The 25,979-nt window shown below is 40.9% G+C and overlaps 1 protein-coding gene across 2 annotated transcripts in view; it reads right to left on the reverse strand.

Annotated features, from left to right (window-relative positions):
- NTM (neurotrimin) overlaps positions 1–25,979 on the reverse strand; it is a 399,599-nt gene that overhangs the window by 102,745 nt on the left and 270,875 nt on the right. For both annotated transcript variants that reach the window (XM_049654183.1, XM_049654174.1), the window contains exon 3: positions 4,692–4,817. In XM_049654183.1, coding sequence (XP_049510140.1) covers positions 4,692–4,817 — 126 coding nt within the window. The remainder of the gene's footprint in view (positions 1–4,691; positions 4,818–25,979) is intronic.

A 25,979-nucleotide genomic window follows, 5' to 3' on the forward strand; every position in this document is an offset into this window, starting at 1 on the left:
GGCCAGATGAAGAACATATGAGAGTAACACACGCATCAGGAGAGTGACAGCAGTGAGGCAGTGATGAGGGTAGAAGAGAGCTCACTAGAGGATCCAGTTTCAAAGTCACTTGTGAGTCTTCTCAACTTTTTCAAAAGAGTACATGAAAAGGAGTCTCTCCTTCAAGGAGAAGTTAAGACCAGCCACAGCAGGTCTCTTAGTAGGAGAACTTTGGAAAAGCTTGACAATCCTGTGAAGACCAGAGAAAATGTCCTGGAAATTCCCCAACAGAGCTTCAGCAGGAAACACTCAGGTCTCAACAGCAACATCAAAGTGGAGTTCCTCAAGGATCAGGATGAAGTCTTTGACATGGGAGAACAAGCATGTCTCTCTGGGGCACTGATGAAAGTAAGTACTTGTTCACAGAATCAACAAATATTTCTTGAATGCTTTCTAGGTGATGGACATTGTGCTAGAAGGTCAAGAAACAAAGTGAGATGTGGGCCCTCAAAGAGACATAGGTCTCAAAGAATTCATGAATCAGAAATCAGGACATCTCTGTAAACAGCTCACTGGACCTTTCTGAGCCCCCAACCGACATCTGAGTACAAAGTATTCTTTCAGTAGCCTTGGTAAGGTTTTTATTTTCAGTATTTTGTTTGATGGGAGAGAAGTGGAGGTAGGCACACTGAAAAGGGATGCTCCATTAGGATGCTCAATGATCCTTGATTCCGTAGGTATAGTAGAATCTGCATGTCAGTGATCTGACTCAAATCTTCACCTGAGTTCCATGTTGGGCTCCTGGGGATGTGGCAATATAGGAATCTCACCTTTCTCTCTAAAGCTCCTACAATCCAACAGCAACTGGAGACATAAAAATTTTAGGACACATGGGAGAATCAGAGTAACAGAGAACCTTAAAGGTATTCTTTTTTACATAGAAAGACTCAAGCTTAAGCCTTTGCTAAAATAAATTATTGCATGCCTAGATGGGGACAAAAGACAAGGCACAGAGCCATTAATGGGGAATATGCCCATACGAGACAGGGGCCACTGATGGCGTTTGGGCCCTTGGAGTAGGATGCTAGCATTTACACAGAATTTGGTGAGAGGCCAATAAAACATTTGTGCCCATCCAAATAGAATTTCCTTGAGACAGAGAGAGGAGGGCTCTTCCTTCTGAAAAGACCAAGGCCCATACAGGTGTTAGCAAAACATGTACATTCGAAACAAGTGTGCAGAAGGAGGGCAGGTATCTTTACAAAGCTTGTGCACTTTCTTCTTGAACTCTTGGGAGTGGTAAGTTCATGAGGAGAACTAGAAGACATATTGCCAGTAACAAGAGACAATTACTTCCCATGATCAATGGCAGCACAGAGGTGTGTCTTGGGAGGCCTCACCTTCCTCTACATCTTGGATATGGAAAAGTGGCATTTTATCCATCTGATGTAAAGTGCTAGGCAGATAATTTCATGGACAAGTCCCCTCCATTCTGCTTCTGATCAGATGATCACTCCTGTGTCTATGTACCAAAATGCATGAGCCATTACTAAAATGGTGGTTAACATTCCTGTTCTCCTTCTCCATGTAAAAAGGGGTCAAGCCTGGGATACACATTCTAAAGAGGTTTGTAGAAGTTTATTGCAAGCAGCACCATATGAGTTATGATGGAAGAAACTAAGAGTTTTCAGAAATATACAAAACAAACACATCAGTCTCGAGGGAGAAAATGCAGTGTAGCCATCAGGGTTGCCTATGTGCTTAGCCTCCATCAGCTATCCATTCAGGGATTTTATGGGTATGTGTGTGAGAACTGTCCAGATTGAAAATGATCTACCCACACAAAGTAGAACAAAAGATGACAAGAGCTCTTTGCCTTTGGAGGCTTTGCTAAGATGTGGCATATCTTTTTTTTTTTCACCAAGGAACCCCAAGACTGTCCCAACTTATTTAAAATAAGTACCCTTTTGGAAATATTTAGGGGGGAAAGATGAAGGTCTTACTGCTAAGGGTCTCCAGCTTCGGTTCAGATCTGGCAGCAGTCCACTGACACCTCTGATCTCCAAATAATCAGTCACTGGGAAAATGGCACCCTGGTGAGTTCTGAGGTGATTAGTTACTGCTTGGCATGTCTCATCAGTTTAAATCTGCGATAGCTAATCTGGACCAGGGATCTGGAAAAGGCTGTTCATCTAAATTACTCTGATCCACAGGTAGATTCAGATTATCGTTCTCCTCACTCCTTGATCCATCCTCTGTTTCCATAGCAGCCAAAACAGTAAAATGGAAGCATCTGGCACAGTCTCAGGTAAAGTCCCCTGAGGCAATGAGTCTGCTTAATGGCCACAAAAGGGGTAAAAAGACTCTAAGGTATGCCAGTGTGAACTTCAGCAAGATAAAAGAAAGAGGAGGCTCCAATGCCATAAGAGAGACAGAAGTAATTGTCAGGAAAAGAGAGAGAGGGGAAAAAAATGGAGGGAGAATTGAAATTAATGCACAGATGTTTAGGAGACTGAGAAAGAAAGAGAAAATAAACAATAAAAAGAGAAAGCATGAAAGGGCAAGACAGAAGGAGATGTATGTACAGAGGAGAAATGTCAGGAGGAGTACTTACAAAAGGACAAAGAGCTGAAAAGCTGGGAGAGGAAATCAGAGAAGATACCAGACAGGAGACAGAGGGAGACCTGCAAGAAGGAGGGGTCCAGTGCCTCTCTACATAAGGTAAAGTGAGTCTACCCAGGATGATGAATGTTCCACAGATTTTAAAAGCACAGAGCGCCCTGGCGTCCAATAGCACTGGGGACAAGCATTAAGCAGTGATGAATGGCGTGCATTGTGAACTTGGAAAGTCTGTCCATTTCGATGGACCCTGCCTCAGAGGTGCCCTAGAGCTACGTTCTCTCACTGATGATCTCATGCACAGTAGAAGTCTCCTCCCAGGTTTTGGGCCAGTCCATTTGTAAGGCCATTCCAAATCGAGAGAACTGCAGACATGTGAAAACTCTCTCAGATCCATTTGCTCACAGTGGTAGAGTCAGAAATGGTTGCATGGGATTGCTCCCAGCAATTCAGGCCTAACACACTGAAAATTTCATGACTTCTCTGAGAATCTCCAGCAGGGCAAGTCTGTCTCTTTCTGTGAGAGGAATTCGATATGAGGGCCTACTCATAGTCCTACCCTGATTTCATTTAAATGTCCAAATGTTCTGCCATCTTTAGGAAGAGAGGATGTCTGCCCCCAGGGACAGATGTGTTGCTGGTGGGCAGCTCTCTGGTGCAGCCCCTTATGCAGACTATCTAGTGTAAAGAGAGACGCCTATTCCAAGGTCACAACTCTTCAGGGGATAGCCCAAATTCCAAGGCTGTTCTGCTGGTATAAAAGGTCACCCCCATCTCAACAAAGCATTGCTAAAGGGTAACACTGGCCTCAGAATTCTCCACAGGGTCAGCTGAGATGTTCCACTGGTCTTCAGGCAACTCAGCTTCTCCCTCAGCCCAGCCCTGCTTCCTTCCCTACCCCTTCATAGAAGTTGATCCCAAGAGAGCCTCAAATAAACTTCTTGCATGCCAATCACATTGTCAGGGTCTACTTTTGGGGGTCCCAACCTGCAACACCAAGGAGATATCCACTATGATGATTCCTTTAGAATCCTTGAACCTGTAGTACTCAGCCATACACATAACTTCATGCATACATGCATGCATAGACACACACACATACACATTTACTTAAACATAGCTCACATTAGCCAGCAATAAGCACTGAAATGAAGCATCTTTATTCACATATCTGTTCAAATGTCACCTTTTCAAAAGCCTTCTCCAACCGAACCTCTTGTTCTTCTGTCAATGTATACTGCTCTATTTTCTTATTCTTATCACCACTTGTTACATTGTAGATTCATTTTTTTTGTCACTTGTCTCCTGAGAATGGAAGCTCATGAGAACAAAAACTGATATGTTTTGCTTTATTGCTATATCCCCAGTGCTCAGCAGAGTGCCTGGGCTATTATAAGCACTCAGTACATATTTAAAAACAAATGAAATAATTTAATGCATCTTGCATAAAAGCTACCTTAATGATAAATGGCATCTCCCCTTAAAATCTAAAGGTTTAATGTTTAATCCATGAAAGCACAAAACAACACTTAGTCTGGTCTACAAAACATCTAGACATTTAGACAAGGTAAATTTTGCAATTTAGTCACATCTTGAGCTATATTTGTTATCTAAGATTAATCTGAGTAACAACAACAACAACACCGCAAAACAGCTCATGGACTAGGGACCAGATATTTGTCAATGCTGAGGAGTCAGACTTGGACATTTTCCTTTTAGGACTATGCCCATTCAAAGTTTTTTTAAATCCTTATGTGTTGTGTTTTTAGTATCTTAGAACAACCATCTGGACAATGCCACCAATGATGATTGTTCCATCATCAAACAAGACCAATAAAGTTCACCCAGAACAGGTTAACACTATTGCACGCAGAAAGAATTGGAATTAATCTCCCCAGCATTCGAGAAACGCTCAGATTTGATTTCTGAAATCTTACAGGACATATTCCTGTCTTGTAGAGATCACCAAAATTCCCTTCAGAGCCATGAGTATACTATTATCAGGATACCAAAAATGTAGGGCCATTTGGATAAAGCCACCAGTGCCATGACCTCCTAGCCATGGCCAACAATTCTTCCATTTCTTCTCTTACCTTTTGGGGAGATGTGTCTCCAGGTAACCGTAGGCTCTGGTCTACCCGTTGCTATGCAGGTGAGGCTGATATTATTCCCTTCATTAATGGAGATATCTGAAGAAATCTCTACAATTTTGGGAGATACTGTAGAGACAAAAAAGATAAGAGGGAAATAAAAATCTTGCTGAAACATTTCTTTGTTGTCTTATAATGATAGTTGGCAGCACAGCCCAGGGGCTGAAATATTGGGACTATAGGAGTAAATGATTAAAAATTAGAGGAATTACCTTAAACATGAAAGAATTATCTTACCTTGAATTTAGCTTTTATTTCTTCCCATTTAAACACAGAGTCAGGGAGTCTGAGTGGGAATGGATTCCACTGCAATACTGCAATAACTGTTCTCCTAGCCTCCACCCGCTTCCTTCTCCACTCTCACCCCCACCCACCTCCGACACACATTCACCAGTCATTCTCCACACCGCGTTCAGAGTCCTCTTTATATAATGCAGTTCTGATTGTACCACATCTCTGCCTAAACACCTCCAGTTGCTCCGTATTGCCTACCTGAAAATACACAATCTTCTTTATGCCAGCATACTAGGCAGTTCAGAATCAAGCATCAATCTATGCTACCTATGATCTCACCTTTCCTTACCCTCCTTGTTATCCCCGACACTCTATGTCCTTCTTGGCCATCACGAGTTTGGGATCTATATTGTCTCTTGTCTTCCTGGAAATTTTCTGGTCATTCTTTTTTAAAGTTTATTTATTTTGAGGGAGAGAGAGAGAGAGAGCAGGGGAGGGGCAGAGAGAAAGGGAGAGAGAAAATCCCAAGCAGGCTCCTCGCTGTCAGCACAGAGCCCAATGCAGGGCTCAAACTCACTGTGATAGCATGACCCGAACTGAAACTGACTGAGCCACCCAGGTGCCCCTCTAGTCATCTTTTAAAGTCCAAATCAAATGCCAGTTGGTGCAGCTTTCCCTACCCCTACTCGTGTCTGTCCTCCTTCAGATACTTAAGTTAAAGCTCTTCTTATCTGTGTTCCCAGAGCACATTACTCATACCTAATGGGGAATCAGAGAGAACAGCAATTAGGCATAACACATTTGGTCTCTTTGTCTCTCTCTATCCTAAATTAATCCCCCAAGGAGGCGAAAGGTTTATTCTAATTGGTAAAATTGCGAGTAGGATCCCACACTTCTTTCAGTCTTTTGTTTTGGAACCAGGCTTCCCTTAGGAAGCTGTTTTCCAGTGTCGTCTTCCTCAGACATGTGACACAGGGGCAGCATCCCATGGGGTCTTGTACACCCTACAGCACAGCCTCCACTTGCCTATATGTATCTGTCTCATTCTTGTGTTCTAAATTAGAAGCCCATTGTTGCTATACATCTAAGCCTAATTCTCTAGTACCATCTTTCCCACTGGTGAATGTGGCATTTAGCTCAAGTATGACATTTGTTTCTCTTATTTTCTAATTGATTTATAAAGTAAGGGTGACATTCATGAGCTTCCAGACTCCAGTTCTTGACACCTATCTATGTTATGGTTATTTGCTTAGCATCTCTCATCCAATAACCAAGAACTTTTTCACAGCCTGAGCCATGACTGAATCATATTTATAACCAGGGAAAAAGCACAACAAATATTTATAGGATGGAATTATAATGATATTCAAGGGAACCACCTTTCCAACCTGCTACATGTTTGTAACAATATCAGAACTGGATTACAAACACATATCAGTTCAGTCTCACAGGCACTAGTTTTAACACATTAGTTCATCATAAATTAAGTGACCCCTCCATTCAGCTCCCTTAGGGCTCTTCAAATTAGGTTCTTCCCTTGAATAAGCCACCCTCTGAGCCATCAGAGTGTGCAATTCCAGCACACATCATCTACCCAATACACAATGCCATCTGGCTTGCTGAAGATATCAGGAAACTTAAATGTCAAATTATTTCCTGTCCCAAGGCCAGATGATGAACCCCCTCATTTGAAAATCAGATTGATCGCAAATTTCCATGCTGGACTTTCCTCTTCTGCTTGAACCATTAATCACTCACTTCTAATTGTGTTAGGCTTTCTTCTCCATGGAAACGGGATCATCCAGGTATCTTCTAGCCTCCTTCCTTCCTTCCTTCCTTCCTTCCTTCCTTCTTGCATAGTGTCTTCCACTCCCTTCCCACACTCCACCTTACTGGGAACACTCATTAATAAGCATGTGTTGCACTTTTATTTCCTAATCCCCACACCTTTGCTGCTGATTTTGGTCACTTAGACTCTCTTCTCCAACTATGTATACCTATTGGAATTATACAAGGCCCAGGTGAGGGCCTTCTATAAGGTTGTTCAGATATCTCTACAAAGATGTCACCTCTCTTTCCTGGCAATCCCATAGCCTCTTCCAAGTCATTTAAAATAAACTTGCTTATGTTACACTTGTCTCATCTTTCCGGTATGCTATACATTCTGAGTATAAGATCTAAAGACTTAGTCTACTTTTTTATTTTCTGCTGTCTTGAGTGAGGTATCATACAAAAAGTAAACATCAATTAATCATTTTTAGATATAAATCCATATTGAGCTTTAGACAGAGAGACAGCGTGTGTGTGTGTGTTTGTGTGTGTGTGTATGAATTTGCACATACACCTGCACTCTCACAACTATTTGATAGGACAGATACAACTATTTGGTAGAAGAGTCTATGTGGTGAGGGCTGGGGAGTGCCCATTGGCTCTATGATCCAGGACTTCTAAGACGTGACATTGCAATTTATGGCTGTACCATTTTAAAAGCTAGATTGAATCTTCTTGGACAGAAAGATAGTTGATGGGTTAATGACTGGACACTTGATTTGCTGACTGTCTGAAGGATCCAAGTTTCTAAGTGCTCTTAGTCTTAAAATCATTTAAACTTGATGTATTTTATTCACTGCTTTAACTGTAACAGTCACTGCTTGCACCACCACTCCCCCAACCCATACATTCACCTGGCCCTTGCTCCCACCCAGCGTTGGCACCCACAAAGCTTTGCTTGCTTCCTGGAGGACAGACAGCTTGCATAATGACTGTGTTGGCCTTGCAGACACGGCTTCAACTGTGCAGGTAAGTAATTTATTGATCTGTAAAGCACTCCGAGATGCTCTGCAAGGGATTATGTCACGCCAACGCCATGCAATAAAATAAAAAATGATGGACTTTGTGAACACAGGGTGATTTAGGGTTTGTAGTTGGAAGTGTGCTTAAAGTACATTTTAAGTGGAAATCAGACTGGGTAATGAATTACTCTTGCTTTGGAAGGGTTTACTGGGAGTTCATTTTCCTGGCTTCTTACATGATAGCTAATCTGCTAATCATACACTAGAGAACAATGGACAGCCCCCAAGTAGAATAGAAGGTGTTTTGGGCCAGAGCTGTCAGCACAGTAAGTATATTAAATGAGACAATCACACCGTATGCTTGGAAGAATCATCTAGAATTGTCTCCCTCCACTAACAGTTGGCAAGTATCCAACTTATGAAGTAGAAGTTGGAGAAATGCTTGCTGTCCTTTCAATTCTGCCCAGGGGAGCAGTTCAGAGGTGGCACATGGCCCCAGATAAGTTTGAAAGGCAGACCTTTCATGGCATAGAGCTGTGGTCGTTTGACAAGAGGTGCAATCCCAATTATCAGAACTAAATTGGCATAGTACCTAAGATACTAGGGGATTGAAAGTATCATTTTCCAGGAGGAAACTGCTAGCACACTGTCAGTATTTAAAATTAAATTGAATTGATAAGGATGCACTGTGGTCTTAGCTAATTCATGTTCATAAAAAAGTTCTGGCCAACTAAGATAGGATTATTTATATATTTATATTGTTTCCATGGATACATTCTGCATCTTACCTCTTCTCATTATGCAGGCTGTTAGAAACATACTAGGATTACTTTGTCTGTCCTTCCTTCTTTCATCAATATTCATTGATCACTTCCATACACTGGCATTATGTTTAGCACTAAGAATTTAACACTAAACAAGACACAGCCCTTGTCCTCAAGGAGTTACAGTCTAGAGATATAAAAATTGGTCCAGAAGTATATACCTTTAATGTATTGTGACACAGAAGAATAGAAATGGTATTAAGGGAATACAAAGGATAGACACTTAAGCCAGCCTGGAGATGGATGTCATGTCAGACCTTGTGGATGTGTGACACTTAACTAAGCCCAAGATAAGTAAAAGTGAATCTGAAGAGGAGAAGAGGGAAGGCATTGTAGGAAAAGGAGACATAAGAAGAATACTATTATTAAGAGTTTTTGTGGCAAGGCATAATTATTAATGGAAGAAGAGCTGCTGACAGAGGCTGGGCTAAAAGTCTTTCAGCGAACATTTGGTGAACAACTCCTATATACACAACTGTGTTGTTGGTATATGAAAGACATGCAGAAATATACAAATTCTGTTGGCTCTCCACTAGCTTACAATCTGTTTGAGGAGACAGTGACTATGAACATCCTAGAGAGTTGAAAAATAAAGCAAAATTTGTCACAAAATTGTGTGGGGTTGAATATCAAGTGAATGGTACAAATATTCAGTCCTGTAAATTGGGAAAAGGGAGGACACTGCAAGTAGGAGTGTTAGAGTGACTTTGCCTTGGCTAGCGAGTCTATTTTGGATACCAACAAATGAAAAACAGTCACAAAGGCTGAGAAAGTAAAGCCACTTCAAGTGGAACAGGAACACCTGGGGATCAATGGGAAGCAGAAATTCATGAAATGTATGAAGACACAGTTTATTTACTACAAAAGACAAAAGAGAGTAGTGGTTGAGATCCTGACTTGAATATGTTCAAACTGGGTAACTTTAGCCAAATTAATTCACCTCTCTGTTCACTTCCTCATCTATGGAGCAAAGCTAACAATACCATGTACCTCTTGGGTTTTTTTGAGGATTTAAGGAGTAAGTTTACAAAGTGGACTTAAAGGAGGTCCTAGCAATTTGAAGTGCTCAATAAGTGAGTTTTAATATTATATGCACTTGGCAAACACATTATGTAGTGTCAATACAGAATGGGTGGTTGATAGATTTTAACTGATTAAAGGAAGAAGAGGATATAAGATCAATGAAGAAAGCTAAAGCCAAATTATGGAACAGCTTGACTAGATCCTAGATTTTCACTCTATTCTATAGGCAACAGCATGTATTTGAAAAATTTTAAAGAAAAAAATCCCTAATATTTTCAATGTACTTTAGGCAAAACAATCTGCAAAAATGTGTCAGACAGAATGAAAGACAGAAATTGAAGTCAAATAAATCAATCTATATTAGAGTGATATTCAAGGCATGGATTAAACTGTTGGCTCTATAAGGATGGAAAGAAAAGGATGGTTTTAAGATCAATGCCCAGGAAAATGCACGGGTACTTGATTGCCAGGAGGGAGGAATTAGAAATAATGAGTCAAGTGTGAATGCCATTTTGTTCAACAGCAGTTAGATGGCTAAGTAGCACATTCCTGGAAGTTATATGGAGATCTTTTGGGGAGGACACTATTTTGATGAGTTAGATTCTGTTTTAGACATTCTGATAGACATGAAGGCAGATTTAACCTTTCGGCAATTACAGTGATGCCATTAAAGGTCTGGGGCAAGGTCCCAGAATAGGATTTGAAAGTCAACAGCAGAGGAATAATAATTGAAGCTTCAAAAGTAAATGAGATGTGCTAAGAGTTCATGCTTCCTTAAAAAGGCCATCAGCTAGTTTCCACATACATGTATGTAACATCTCTGCTGACTTTAAGTTCTGAACCTAGAAAAAAACACCAATATGGGAACAGGAAGACCAAGAAGTGAAGAGGTTATATTTGGGAAGGGAGGCAGAAGCCCAGTGATCCACACTCTGAATACAGTTCCACATTTAAAACATTATGTTAAGGTTTAATCTGGCTCTTATTGAATTCTAATTCAGAAGTGTAAATAATTAAATAAGATAATTATTGAAACAGTATTCTAGGGAACTTCCTCATTCTTGGTTTAGCTTCCACTGCCCAGGTGTTAAGTTTTAATAATTATGCCATTAATAAATAGCAATTTGCTGTTTTTAGCACACAGTAGATATCCTATTAAATCCAAATTAAGATGCTTTATTAAGCATTGCACAGTCCTGTGGGGCTGGGAATGCACATAAGTTGCTTGGACCAGGTTGCTCCCCATGGCACATGCAGATCTATGCATCCCAGATGGCTCCCTTTACTGCCAGTGGCACTTCTCCTGCCTCTTCTCTGTAGTGAAGATCTGAGATGCCTATGGCAGCTAATGGTAGTTTTCACAGCAAGGGCTGCTTCACTACTAAGGCCTTGAGACCTCTGTCCTTACATAACTAAAAGGACCAATCTGGAATACCCTTAACTTTCCTGGTTTCCAGATCCCACACAGAGACTCTCAGGTGTATGTTAATAGCCTGGTGCATGAATGTGCCATCTAGATCAAAAAGCTGAAGATGCAATCAAGCAGGTGTTGGTTTGTGGACTAATACGTCTTTTGTTACTGGTCACTGTAGACCAGGGCAAAGTCTCATGCAAAATATAACTGTTAATTGAACTTCTTTTTCTCATTCGGACTAAACAAAGAGATGAGTTGGTCATGGAGCATGAAAACTCCTTCTTTGAGGTCAAAAGCCCTTCATGAACCAGAGCCTGCCTCTCTCTATCCATCCCAAATCATTCTCTTTTTCTCACTCCACTGGCTACCCTTCCTTCTGAAACACTCACAGGTCATTCATTCCTTGACTCAGATGCATTCTGCTTATCTTTTTCCCTGCTCTTGACCTGGATGGTTTTGTCTTATTCTTTAAATCTTAGCTCCTCTACGAAGCCTTCCTTGATCGCCCTTTCTAAAGTGGAACATGCCATACTAGATGGTTACATAATTACCTGCCTCTTCCCAATACAGTAAAACCTTGGTTTGTGAGCATAATTCATTCTGGAAACATGCTTTTAATCCAAAGCACTTGTGTATCAAAGTGAATTTCAAGAACAATTGGCTCAGCTGTGACCATGTGACACTCGGCATCACGTACTACTTGTATTGCAGACACTGCTCGTTTATCAAGTTAAATTTATTAGAAATGCTTGCTCATCTTTCAGAATACTCACAGAACAAATTACTTGCAATCCAAGGTTTTACTGTAAAATGTAAGCTCTGTTGCCTGTTTTGTTCATTGAGATGCTCAGCACATACCATAATATCTGGCACAGCTTTCAATAAATATTTTTTGAATGAATGAGTTAGGGTGTTTTTAAATTTTTTTTAATGTTTATTCATCTTTGAGAGACAGAGCATGAGTGGGGAAGGGGCAGAGAGAGGGAGACACAGAATCCGAAGCAGGTTCCACTCCGAGGTGTCAGCACAGAGCCCGACGTGGGGCTCAAACTCACAAACTGCGAGATCATGACCTGAGCCAAAGTCGGATGCTCAACCGACTGAGCCACCCAGGAGCCCTGCGTTAGGGTGTTTTTATTTGACTGTTTGGAAATGCAAATAAATTGAATGAAATGAACTTCCTCAAGATCTTGAAATGACCCCTAAAGACTCTCAGTATCTATAATAATACTTATAGTAGCTATTTATTAAATACCTGTTGTATAATAGATATTTTACATATATTACTTTATTTTATCCCTGCATTAACCCCACAAGTAGATATTACTTCTAAAGTGCCCTAATGTCCTCATTTATCTGGAACTGTAGTAGAGTCTCCTGGAACATAGGACTTACACTGCCAAAATCAGAAAAGTTCCAGGCAAGTGGGGGTGTGTTGTCTCCCTAATTATTTCCTTTCCTACATTTTACAGATGAGAATAATTATATTCAGAGGGATCAAGGAACTTGTTCAAGGGCATACAACTGAAGATTGCAGAGTTGAAGAGTGTTTTTGAAAATGAGGGATTATATGAGTTAGAAAATACAAACTGCATGTGGAATCATGGATGCATACTTTAAAAACCATAAACATACTGAGTACACACATAGACACATGCATGCATTGACACATTTTGAATCTCTGTTGTTCATTACATATTTTACAGGGAGCTTGGCTCCATTATTTCATTTAATCTTGACAGAATCCTCTGAGGAATACTACTATTCCTACTTACATATGAAGAAATTAAGTCTTAGTGAGATTTTTGTAATTTGCTCAAAGTTATCCAGGTAAAGCATTGACAGTGGGACCTGAATGTAGATTCTATATGACCCAAATATATTAAGTCTATTGGAATTCACATTACCAAAAACTGTGACCTTTGCTAAACTCATCCGTCCCTTTCACTCATCATCCCTTTTCACCTCTCTATGTGAATATCTTCATGCTTATGGTACATTCTGGAAAGGGAGCCCTCTCTGCTCATTTGTATATGGTGCTATTCTCTGTCAGAAGAGTGGAGGGGAGGTTTCAGGAGTATATTTCTTGAGACTTCCCACTCTTGCATAAATATCATGTTGTCCTCCCTCCTCCATCACCAGAACCTCCTCATCAGCACCCTCATGTTTAGCTTCTACTAATATGAGCTGAGGCAGGTAGCTGTAGCCTTCCTGGACAGCCTTCCTGGGAGGCAGCACTGTAGTTCCCCCAACCCGACTGTTTCATCCAACCAGGTGTTCCTGGCTGTCTCTACACCATGGCAGAGAAATAATCAATTAAACCCACTGCTGTGTCCACTGAGAACTTATTTGGCTTATTTTGACTGAAGAGACTAGTCAGTCAGTCTTTCCATCTTCTGTCCTTTTCCCCTCCCTTCCTGCTTTCTTTCTTTTTCTCTTTCTTTCTTCTTTCTTTCTTTCTTTCTTTCTTTCTTTCTTTCTCTTTCCTTCCTTATTCCTTCTTTCCAATAAAAAAATTATAATTGAATGCATATTCCAATATTATGGGTTCTGTGGGATTTCTTATCCCTCAATAAAAAGAACCCTAAGCTTTGCATCAGAAGATCAGGTATTAAGACCCGACCCAACAATCACTAGCTGCATAAACTCATGTAAATCATTTAACTCACTGATTTCCTTAATTATATGAATACTATCTTGCTTCTTTAGAATAGATTGCCTATGGATCAGACAAGACTGTGAGAAATCACATTTTAAACATAAAATACTATTCAAAAGTGATTTATTAGTGTTACTAAAAATGTGTACCCCTAGAGGCCAATATGAAGACAAATACAGACATTAAGGGCTGTGGGGGAGGGGCTTTGGCTTTGTGGTGGAGATGGGACCCCCACCCCTTGCCAAAGTGGATGCTAAGCACCAGGTAGATACCTGTGCTAGTGGTTCTGAGGCATCTTTAAGTCAGGATGCTGGCTGCAGCTCAGGATGGGGATGTGCAACAGGACTCCATTCCCTTGCCAGCAGTGAGCTTGCCTCCACTTTCCAGAAGGGAAAGGTCAGATTACAGACATTCAGAATCCTAAATTAGAGGTTGAAATCGCTCTTAATGGCAAAGCTCAGGCAGATTGTTTCATCTTTTACCAGAACCCTTTTGTCATTTCTTATATCTCATTCTTTCTCCTTCTCCATATTAAAACCCTTCATGTTTTCTGGAAAATCATGAAGTCCTGGGAGAAAAGCTAGTGATTTATTCAGGATTAGTCATAAACCACTGGTTCTGAAGTTTGGAATTTGTTCCTTTCAGGATCAGCTGAAATGTGGAAGGAAGTTTTTATGAGTTCTGCTCTCTGACCCAATTTAGTCGTTCCTGATAGAGACGTAGGAGAATAAAATAAACACCATGCATTCTTCACTCTATGCTTTCCTGCTTCTGGGCATATTAGTGTGAATTGAATTTCACAGCAACTTACCTGGAACCATAAGTGCTCCATTATATTTGGCATCATCCAAGAAATTGCTAAGAAGTATCTTTTCATCAGTTGTTTAATGTGGGAACAAAAGGGTATTACTACTAAGCATGATGTGGACCTGCCATCCAGACAGGACTGGTTGTTTTCCAGCTTCCAGCACAATGGCATTTGCTTCTGGTTCAATGTGCATGACTGACTTCATGCTCCACTCACCAAATAGGACCTGATTTTTAGAGACCAGGTCATGAAGGGAGGAGAGACGGAATGGGAAGGGAAGGGAAGGGCCACTGAACACCTTCTATGCTAAGTACTTTACCAGAGCTTGACATTCTCTGCTTCCTTTTAAATTCTCACAGTAATTCCTAGGCATTATCCCCACTGCACAATAAAGACAATGAAATTCAGAGAAGTTAAACAAGTAACCCAAGGTCATCATACAGGAACAGACAACTAAAATTCGCTAAAAATGTGTTTCTAAAAATATCATCTAAACTTTACACAAACTAGAGGTCCTCAAAAACTAAAATAATGCTACCCAAAAGGGAATCAACTAATAGCCTGATTCACTTACATAGTTTTATGAGAATAAAAAAAAAAGAAAAAGAGAGAGAGAGAAATCCAAGGCAGTATTACTTTTTATTATTACTCCTGATGGAGGAGAACTAATATTTGTTGAACACCTAATAAATACTAGGCACTTGCCATGCATTTTCCCATTTAATGCAAAACACTGAGGCTTTAAATAGCTAACAATGTGCTCAAAGTCACTAGGCTAGAAAGTGGCAGATCCCAGATTCAAGCTTTTTCTATAGGGCTTTGGGTATCAAATGAAATATGTAGGTACAATTGAAATCACTTAGTGAACTGCTAATCATTCCACAAATGAATGCTATTGTGATTGAGATAATGCAGAGTTCAATCAATTAGTGGTAAACAGCATAATTGTCTACTCTAACAATCCAACCCGGAATTGCTGACCGGGATTTCTTTATAGCACACCTATGACATCTTCTGAAATCCATGTTTTCTTCACATGCATCTCCAAGGTGGCAGTGGTAGGAAAGTTCTGATGCCCCCTGCTTCTAATTTCTGCTTACCAGCAAGTGTCTAGTCTTGTTTTCCCCAGAAGCCAGAGCCTGCCACTAAGCCTCTTCAAGCAGTTTCCTTTGTTCCCTTACCCTCTGGCATATGGCTATGTCTCTCTCTTCCTAAAGCAAGAATGCAGCTGCTGCCCATGAACTTCAAGCGGCCAGTTAAGGAAAGCTCTAGAACTGTGTCTGCCACTTTGCTCCTCCCCCAGTCATTATCGGTTGCCCCCTGTTCCAGAAAGACTTTTTGCCTAAGCTCTGAAAGATCTCCAGAGAAAGGAGACACAGACCCCATATGACTCAGGACAATGCCTGCCACCCTGGGCCTTAGCTGGAGAAACCCTTTAGATACATTTGAGTTTTAGGGGCCTGCCGTTCCTGTGGTGCCATGATGTTTTCAATAGGGGTCCTTTTCCTCCCAATTTAGGAGGAGGTTAGCTAACTCTGCCCCTTGGATGTTCTTGCTTCTACACAGCAACTTGCCTTGTGGAGAGAGGAATGGTCCTTCTACCACACTCAGTGCCATCTCCTAACCCCAGGACAGATTCATACTTCTCCATCTTGTGATGGTACAAGATAACAAGTAAGAGTGTCTGTGTAGGTCACCATAATCTCGTGGACTTCTAGCAATGATTCTCTTAACTCACACTCTCCTCTTGCCTTTAAGAGTTGCTCAGGTGTTCAGGTGCCAGCCATTGCCCACTTCTGGGCTGTTCCATCCAGGCCAAATAGAGACAAGGGAGACAGGGGGCAGGGAGGGAGCCCTCACCTCCTGGAGACTCTGGGTTCAGTCCTGCAGAAGGCTGTGTCTCTGGGCTGCCAATCTGCTGGCTGCCAACAGTGACAAGCTCACTTACCTTCTCAGCTGCCTTGGTGGTGACATTGGCACTTTAATTCCTAATTGCCTAAAAGCACTGGTAGTTATGCACTCACACACAGGCTATAAAACCATGTGCAGCAAGGGACTATGCCGACTGCAGTTGGGAGGTAGTGGCGAAGTCCTCCCTACTCCACCCTTGACTGTCGTATGGAATGGATTCTTCCACAGCTGTTGCTCTTTTCCCGAACATGCCTGCAAGGTTGAATTCAGAGGAAGGGAGACAGCCCTGAGGGGAGTTTCTGTCTCTCTCCACCTGAGTACTGCTATCATGTATGTCAAAATGAAAATTTGAGTTATACCCACGTTCCCTGTGACCATCATTTTGGAAATAATTTAGGCAAGTGGAAGAAACATCTCATTATCTGGCCTTGAATCCTGAAGCCCAGGAAGTGGACCCAGTGCTGTCCAAAGTAACTTGTCAGTTGGTTTTAAACTGATTTCTTGTTCTGAGGCCTTATTGCCACTAAATCCCTCATAAAGGTTAAGGTCTGTGAGCAGATCAAGGTGAAGCCTCTTCCCCTCCAGCATGAGGGGTGGAGATGCAGGCTGGTCTGTTTTAAGCTACAAGTTCTCAGTGATTGTGATGGCTCTCTTAATCCCCCTGTGAAATGTCACAGTGCTGGAGCAAGTGAGGGAAGCAGTTGGGGAAAGAAAAAAGTTCCAACATGACCTCTTGTTAACACAAAGCTTGTCAAACACATCACCTAGAAATACCAAATGTCTTTATTAGATTCTTTTATCTCCCCTGGAGATTGGAGGGATGCAACCAGTTGCTTCTTGGTGGAGATGTCATCATCCAGAAACTAATTAAAGGCTATGCAGGAAGCTGGGTCTCTCGCACTCCAGAGAACAAAATGCGTTAGCAACCGAAGTTATATATATATATATATATATATATATATATATATATATATATCAAGTGAACTTTATATTGAAAAGGGCAAGTTGGGAATTTGACAATAACTCTCTTTCTCCCTCATCAGCTCACAGCAGGTGGAAGTGGGCCCATCAGGATGTCAATGAATCTTGACATGAGGCCATCTGCTCCCCCGCATCACTCAGGCAGGGATTTCTCCTCTCTGATACCCAGATACCCAGGGTTGGAAAACACCTGACTGCTTACTATGGGAAATACAACTGCATGGTCTTCATGCCAGCATCTGCCCTTCTCCATTACAGTGCAAGACATGTGCACTCAGGACAACATTAATTTATCTGTGCGCATCAAGAAGCTTCACTTCTCCCTCTGTAAAAAAAAAAAAAGGATCTAATAATTATCCTTCTCATAGGGCTATCCTGGGGATTCAATGAGTTCATATGCATAAAGCGCTTAGAACAATACTGTGCCTACAGTGTGTGCTCAACAAAGGATAACAATTTGGCCTATTTGTCATGTTTATTTCATTGTTCAATAGAACGATGTCTCAAACAGAGTTCTGGATTCCACCCCCTCCTACCTGCTCCATCCCGGTTAATGACACCATCATCTATTTACTTGTCCAAGACAAAGACACAGGAATCATCTCTTATTTCTGTCTTTATCTCAATTTACACAACCATTGTTAAGTCTTGTTGGATTTATCTCAGAAATAACCCTCACCATGCCTTGATCTCATTTTCTTGTCTCTTACTTTGCAGGCCCATCATCTTTTGGGGGGTTGTACTTATACCACTGACATGGGAATTCCATTCCCTGCATCAAAGATGGGATAATTAAAAACAACAACATAATTCAGATTACATCCCCTCCTTAAAAACCTCAATTTGCCCCGACTGCAGTGAAATCTGAAGTTCATACCTGTGTCTCTAACACAGCTGCCCCCTGAGGAGCTCTGACTTTACCATCGACTGTTCTGCCCAGAATTAACTCAGCTCCAGTCCCCAGACCTGTCTTCTGTTCCCTGAAGGTGCCAAGCTGGCTTTTCCCTCACACTTTCCAGTCTTTCAGTTTCTGTTCCTTCTCCAGAAATGCTCTTTCTCCAGATCTCCATATGGTTGGTTTGTTGGTTGGTTGGTTGTCATTTGGTTCTTATTTCAGTTGTCACCTACTATGCATCCTTCCTGACCATGCCATCTAAGATAGCTTCCTATCCCACCCTATTATTCTGCTTTAGTTATTCTGGGATATGTATCTATTTCCTGAAATCCTCATTTGTTTGCTATTTGCTGTTTATGTCTTCTCATTAGGATGCAAAGCCCATGAGAACAGAACCACATCCATATCTCACCACTCTCTCCCTGTCACCTAGAATAGTGCACAGCACACAGTAGGGATTATTTTTTTATGGATACATGAACTCCCCTGGTCAGAATTAGTTGTTCCTTTCCTTGTCTTCTTGTGCCCCTTTATTCAAACCCCTCTCATGCAGAATATCATGTACCGTCTTAGTAAATTTTGGCATAAGCACTTAGCACCCTCACTAGAATATGAGACTTGTAAGGAAACATCTATACTATTCTTATTTATTTTCCATGCTTCACCTTTTGTATCCCCCAACATGGAAGGGTATTCTTTACTTAGAGGCACAACAACTGAGTGTTCATATCTGTTTTTGAATGGCATCATACATATTCTCTTTCCTGTGGCTCCACAGTATTAAAATAGATATTTTTGGTAATAGGTTTGGTGGCCTAATGGGAATGATTAAACTGTTACTGCCACACTGGTGGTCTATAGGAGCACAAGCACATGTGCGTGCGCACACACACACACACACACACACACAATATATTTATCAAGAATCAGCGGGCAGAGCAGTCGTATTTCCTACTACAAAAATTATTGCTTGTCAGGAAACCAGAGAAAATGTCAACAAGCTTTTGAGAAGTCCAAGTTCCATATCTTCTTCCAGGGCATGAGGACATCAAAGGAAACAATGGCCTACGGTCTGCTCTTCTTTTACTGAGGTTGTGTTGAGTAACACAGAAAAGCTAAACAAAAAATCTGTCACCAGGCAATAAATTAAAAATAGGTCTGTGCTACTGAAGATAAATCAGTAGCTTTAATACTCCTCCCCTGAGCTGGGCATCTTCAAGGAACATAGGACAGGTGTCTCCAAGCTGAAGTATTGGTTAAAAAGCTGTCCTTTAAATTACATTTGGGCTATTTCTTTTCTGGCTGCCTGTATTTTTTGTGATCTATCTGGAGGCTTAAAAAGACACACAGAAAAATAAATCTCAGTTCCATTAAGCACACACTATGGACTTGCATATTTGTTCTTATCTCGTGGCCTCCCTTCCTTTCTATCATCCCCCAGTCCCCCCACCTCCCCAATGCCATCAAACGTCGGCACCAGAAAATGTTTACCATTACTCCAGACACTGATACTAATCTAATTCCCTGTAATTGCTATTCATCATCATGTAGGCTTCTTTTCTCTTATAATAAGCTCTAGTGCTCACACCCCACACATTCTATAACTCCAGATATAAACTCATATATGCTTATTTCTAGAATCAGAATGGTTGGCATAGGAATCAGCTTCCATTTACAGTGTCAATCAGAGAACATGGGTCAGCGGATACTGACAAGGGTGCAATGCTATGGGTCTAGATGAGATTAACACAAGTTAATGTACTTGCCTTCATTTGAAATCAGGCACAGGCCCCTGCTGAGATGAATCAATATTTAATAATTGTGAGATACAGTTATGTGTATGGGAAAGGGTCTCCTTTTCACCCTCATGGGGAACTGTTTGCAACAACACTGCACATACAGCATCTCATAATGTCTGGTGCTAGCTCCTCTGGCAATTCCTATTTTTATCAGCAGCACCATCCATTTCTAAAATGCATAACAAAGATAATAAGCTAACCCCCAAAAGAGATCTGCCTAGACCAAAGTGGCTAGGGACCAGCACGAGTTCATAAAAGTAGGCAATGGAATTTTCTTTACTGGAGATGTGGGCTAGGAAGGGTGCTCTGGAGTCCAGGAGGAGAAGGAACAACTTTATTTCCAAAAGTAATTAGTGCAGAATTTAAAAGCAGTCCTCCCAGGGCTGAGGCCATGTCATTGAGAGAGAAAAGACACAGACTTCTGCCCTTCTCAGTCTTCAGTTCTCCATCTATGTCACCCTGAGCCATCACTGTTTGCCATACTTTAGCCTTCTCAACCATAACAGGAGGGTGTCAGGCTAGCCAGAGTTTCTTGGCCTTGGGACTATTGACATTTGGGGATGGATGTTTCTTTGTTGTGTGGTGCTTGCCTATGCATTGTAGGATGTTTAGCAACATGCCTGGTCTACCCACTAGATGCCAGTAACATCTCACTCCCATGACCCCAGAAGTTTCAACAACCAAGAATGTCTTGAGACACTGCCAAATGTCCCCTGGAGGGTTAAGTCACCATCACACCCGCCCCCCCACCCCAAATCACTGGGCTAGCCAACTCTTGGAATGTCTCCTAACTTTCCGACTCTGTGATAGTTACAATTGTTTGAAAGCTTCTCCCACATATCACTCTCCTTCTAATTGCCCAGGGTTCATTTTCAAAGCAGAGTTATGTGTTGTCTGCCGTGAACCTCACTTCTCAGCCTTTAAAGGCACAGTGGTGCTAAATTCATTGTCACGTTCTCAGCACATCCCCCACTAGATACTTCTCAGTTCCAGCTCCAGATGCAGATGCTGTGTCAACAAGCATCCTCTTGCTCTCTCTTGCCCTGACCACCTGGAGGTACCAGAAACTTCCTCCACTTTTGTACTTTACCTATGCCTGTTCCATCTCACTGCCCCCTTCTGCAGGTTACCAGCAGTGCAGAGTAGCAGCTGCTGAATGGCTCATTACCCAGGGCAAATTCGTCAGAAAGGAGCCTGAGCCTAAGCACTGTAATGAATCCTTCCATTGGCTAGGAATGAATGCATTAATCTGGGGCTATTAGAGTCTTTTATCAGACTGCCTAAAATATACTGCCTTTCCGAAGCACACTGAGCAGGCATTTCACCCTAAAGGGATGTGTGGGAGGGGAGCACTATATTGGCGCTAACTAAAACAGATCAGCTAAGAAAAATATAAAGTGTGTGTGTGGGGGAAATGTACAGAGAAACCAGATATGGTGTTTCTGAATGTACTTCTAGACTTTTCATTTTATTTTTTCAAGGCACCCAAGCTTTAAAAAAATTCACACCATCTGAGCAACTTCCGTACAAGTGAGGATGAAGGAAAGACAAGCAAAACTCTGAAAAGGTCCCCACAGTGGCAAATTTCCCTGTGGAATTTCATGGTAAGATTAGACAGGCCACAGATCCACAGGCTCTGACTTCATCATACACACAGTGGAGGCTGTGAGATGGCACCTAAACAGATCCTGGCATCAGAGGACAATGTTCTCCTAGACATAGGGTCAAGAGAGCAGTCATGTGCACACACCTGTCACCACCATTCACCCCTCTGAAAGTATGAATGCAAGCACATTCCAGCTATTATGTAAGCACTCAGACCCTCTTGCATGAGGTCACAGGGAGCTGCAGCCAAGAGCACCCAATGTAGCAGTGCAATGGGCACTGGAACCAGGAAGAAACAACAAGGCTCCTAGACCCAGTACAGGCTGGGGAACAAAGGGTTGATGTATCAAGGATTTTTGGCTTCATGTATAAAATTGAAATTATCATAACTGCTTTCCCTGATAGAATTTTTGTAAAAGTAAAATTAGGCAGTTTCTGTGAAAGTGTTTTCATATCAATAAGGCAAAGAGAATATGGAGTAAAGCTGGGGATGCCATGGCCCGAAGGCCAAAACATTCCAAAGTTGCAGGAAAGATAAGTTGTCCAATGCAGTAGCCATGCAGATGATGAGATGGTGCCTCTATCCACTGCTGTCATCATGAATTTCAGGTGGCCTGAAGGTTTCTCCAGGAGCCATGATACATGAGCCAAACTAAAGACAGGAGGCTGCCTGAGTGACCTGAGATTTGATGGGATTTCCCAAGAGGAGATCTGGGCTATTAGAAAAACACAAACTAATTTATTGATGAGTCTGCTTGTTACTGACTGATCCTTCAACTGTGGCTGCTCTGTTTTTCAATTTCCTTGATCATGCCCTATGATTTCTGCTTTTCACAGGCAGAACAACATAATGAGATAGGATCAAGGTAAACTTATACTCCTCCGTAGGAGGTCCCAGTAAGGAGAGAGCTGCGGCAGAGCTCAGTGGTCAAGTTCTGGTCACTAAAGGCTGCTGCTGGCATTTATTTCTTTCTGTCTTTAGTAAATCTGGAATCAACTGGGCTTCCCCAAAGCCTGAGATTTATTGATTTCAATCATCCTCTCAACCATCTAAAGCAGAACACTTTACATTTGATTTCAACTTCCCCTAATCTCTCAATTTCTTGGGTGGCAAAGAGATTAATAGGCAAGCACAGCCATTATTTTTTATTAGGATGAATTGAGTCTAGTGCAGCTGTCTGCTTTTAAGTGCCTTGACCCATGATTTGCCTGTGCACAAAGCAGGGTCAAGATTAGAAAATCCAAACTCCAAAATAAAGTAAAAGTAACTGATGCTACAAAGCCCTGCAGCTCCTTGTTATCCTGTCCTAGGCTTTCTCCAAGATTATTGAAAAGCTGTGGTCTTGGAGAACTAACTTCCAACCCTCCTTTGGTGATTGTGACCAGCAGACACTAACAGATTCTTCTTCTTCTTCTTCTTCTTCTTCTTCTTCTTCAATAACAATAGAGTAGATTTTTTTTGTTTTTGTTTTGTTTTTTGGTTTTTGGGTTTTTTTTTTTTTTACTATATACAGCAAAAATAATAATGCCTGGCCATTTGTTTGGAGTAGATTACCATGGCCCATTTATGTAGCTATTGGGGAAGGAAGAAAATAACTATTTGTGGTATAACAAAATCATATGCAATGGGATAATTGGAAGGCAGCAAGCTCTAATTTTGGGTATCGTTTCTCATTAGACAAGCACTGGAAAAACTCTACGTGCATTATAAATACAGAGCTTATTTCAGCTCGATGCTCTGATGAAAGACAACTTCCTCTCTAGAGAAAGAAAAGTGAGAAGAGACCATTAAAGGGAAAAACAAAAGGTTTGATTTATTTTGCAAAACCTGTAGACACATATGTTTGTTCATATACATGCCCGTCTACACCCATGCAGACTTACATACACATGTATATGTACATATACACATACTGGGGAGGGTATGAGAGTAAAGACCATAAGAGAGGAAATTTGATGTTTAAGCCTGGAAAGACTTCTGACAAGAAATACTTAGAGTTTTTTGTTTTGTTTCCCATTTTTACTAGAAAATTCTTCTATTTATATAGCGCTGAACACAGACAGGAGACTTTTTTTTATCAGAACTAGGAGAATAACAGATCAGATACCATCATAAGGCTGTCACAATGTATAAACAGTCTCAGCAAAAGAATCTGGAGTGCTGAGGCAGAGTATAATCATAATCCAAATCAACAGAAATTAAAACAACAAAAAAAGATGAGCTGAAAACAAAGCACAGCCATACAGTTTCATAAGAATGCTGTCTCTTAAACTGCAAAATCTGACCAGACAATGTGTAGCTTAGGTTCACGGTGACACAGTACATTAATAATGTTGTGTTAACCTGACTGAAGATCAACTGCTTATAACTGAATATTCTGCCATAAAACTACATGTAGCTAACTCTTCATCAAATTCAGGTGGTGGCTTTACAAATAGCACACGTTCAAAAAATGCATCAATGAAATGTTAGGATGCTAATCCTTCTGTGGTTCTTCCTTGCAGGTACTAACAATTGAAGGATGGAGCAAAGCTTCAGTTGGGATCAAAGGTCTAACCAGTCTTACTGTCAGATCAGGAGGACTGGGGGTGTGGTAGGGCCTGTAGGAAGAAAAACTTCCCGTTTCCCCCTTTTTTACTGAGATGTAGCTGATACACAATGCAATGTTAGTTTCAAGTGTACAGCACAGTGATTCAACAATTCTATACGTTACTCAATGCTCAGCAGATAAGTGTAGTCACCATACATTATTATAATATTATTGATTATATTCAATCTACTGTACTTTTTTGCCCCATGACTTACTTATTTTATAACTGGAAGTTTGTACCTCTTAATCCTCTTTATTTGGTCCATCCTTCCACTCACTTCTCCTCTGGAAACCATCATATTGTTCTCTGTATTTAAGAATCTGGTTTTGTTTGTTTGTTCATTTGTTTTGCTTTTTTTAAATTCCACATATAAGTGAAATCATATGGTATTTGTCTTTTGCTATCTGATTTATTTCACATAGCATAATATCCTCTAGGTCCATCCTTGTTATCACAAATGTCAAGATCTCATTATTTTTATGGCTGGGTAATATACCATTGCGTATATGTACCACATCTTTTTTACCCATCCATCTATTGATGGACACCTAGGTTGCTTCCATATCTTGGTTATTGTAAGTGATGCTGCAATAAACATAGGGGTGTGTCTCTCCTTTTGAATTAGTGTTTTCATTTTCTTTGGGTAAAGTAACTCTTTGCCTAAAACCAATCTGATCTACTTATCAAGTAGAAGGTGGGAAAGCTGAATAGAGAAGAGTTCCACTTGTCTGTATACTGTAGGAACACAGGGAGTGCAAGTGCCCTGTAAACCTGGGCAAAGGCAAGTCTAAAATGAGCTTGGGAGGGGACTCTGCTTTGGAAATAGTAAACAGTGATGTATGGGTCAGGTTAATGAGCCCAGACTCACCCTTTCTTCTGCAAGAGAACAAAGTAGGAGTTAAGGAAGGCAATCTTTTCTCTAGCCCTAGCAAGGACAAAGACATTTTGGTGGAATTTCCTTTTCTGTTGGTGGAAACAGGATATGAGGCAAGAAGAGCTATGGATACCCTTAAACCCAGTTCTTTCAAAGCAAAAATAAAATATTTGAAATGCAGAATAACTACCTTCCTTATTTTAGTTCAAATAAATGTACAGGAGATGCTGAGATCAAACAATTTTCCACATAAATAACATAAGTAACATTCATCAAGTCACTCATAAGATAGGGGTGCTGGCAGCACAGGAGGTTAAAGGGGTGTAGGCATCATATTCTAAAGCAAAAACAGTTGCTATTTGGCAATGGAGAACTTGCTGCTATTTGCCCTGACTATAGGGTTATAGGGCAGTCAGTGTGTCATACCTTTGCTCTTGTTCATTCGTTTGTTTGTTAGATAATGATTTATAATTTCCAAGTACACACTGAAATCCTTCATATTTGAATTAGAGCACAGTGTCTGGGATTGAAGCATTTTACACCAGTAATTTCCTAGTCCTGGTCCCCAGAACTTAATATTACATGGGAATGCTTTCAGGGTATTGTGGCATATTTTAGGAATGGAAAGGGTATTCAGTCACTTTTTATAAAGTTATTGTTTTTCCATAATTAAATTTTGTGAAAATTATCTCTGAACAATTATTTCTAGTCTCATCCAATAGTGTTCTTTGTTTTCAAAGACAATAAAGAAAGTAGCAATTAGCCTGATTGTGGGTTTGTGATTTTATTTTATTTTGAATGGAGGGGATCTAAAGTTTCT

The sequence above is a fragment of the Panthera uncia genome, chromosome D1 (assembly GCF_023721935.1).
Source record: "Panthera uncia isolate 11264 chromosome D1, Puncia_PCG_1.0, whole genome shotgun sequence".
NCBI lineage: Eukaryota > Metazoa > Chordata > Mammalia > Carnivora > Felidae > Panthera > Panthera uncia.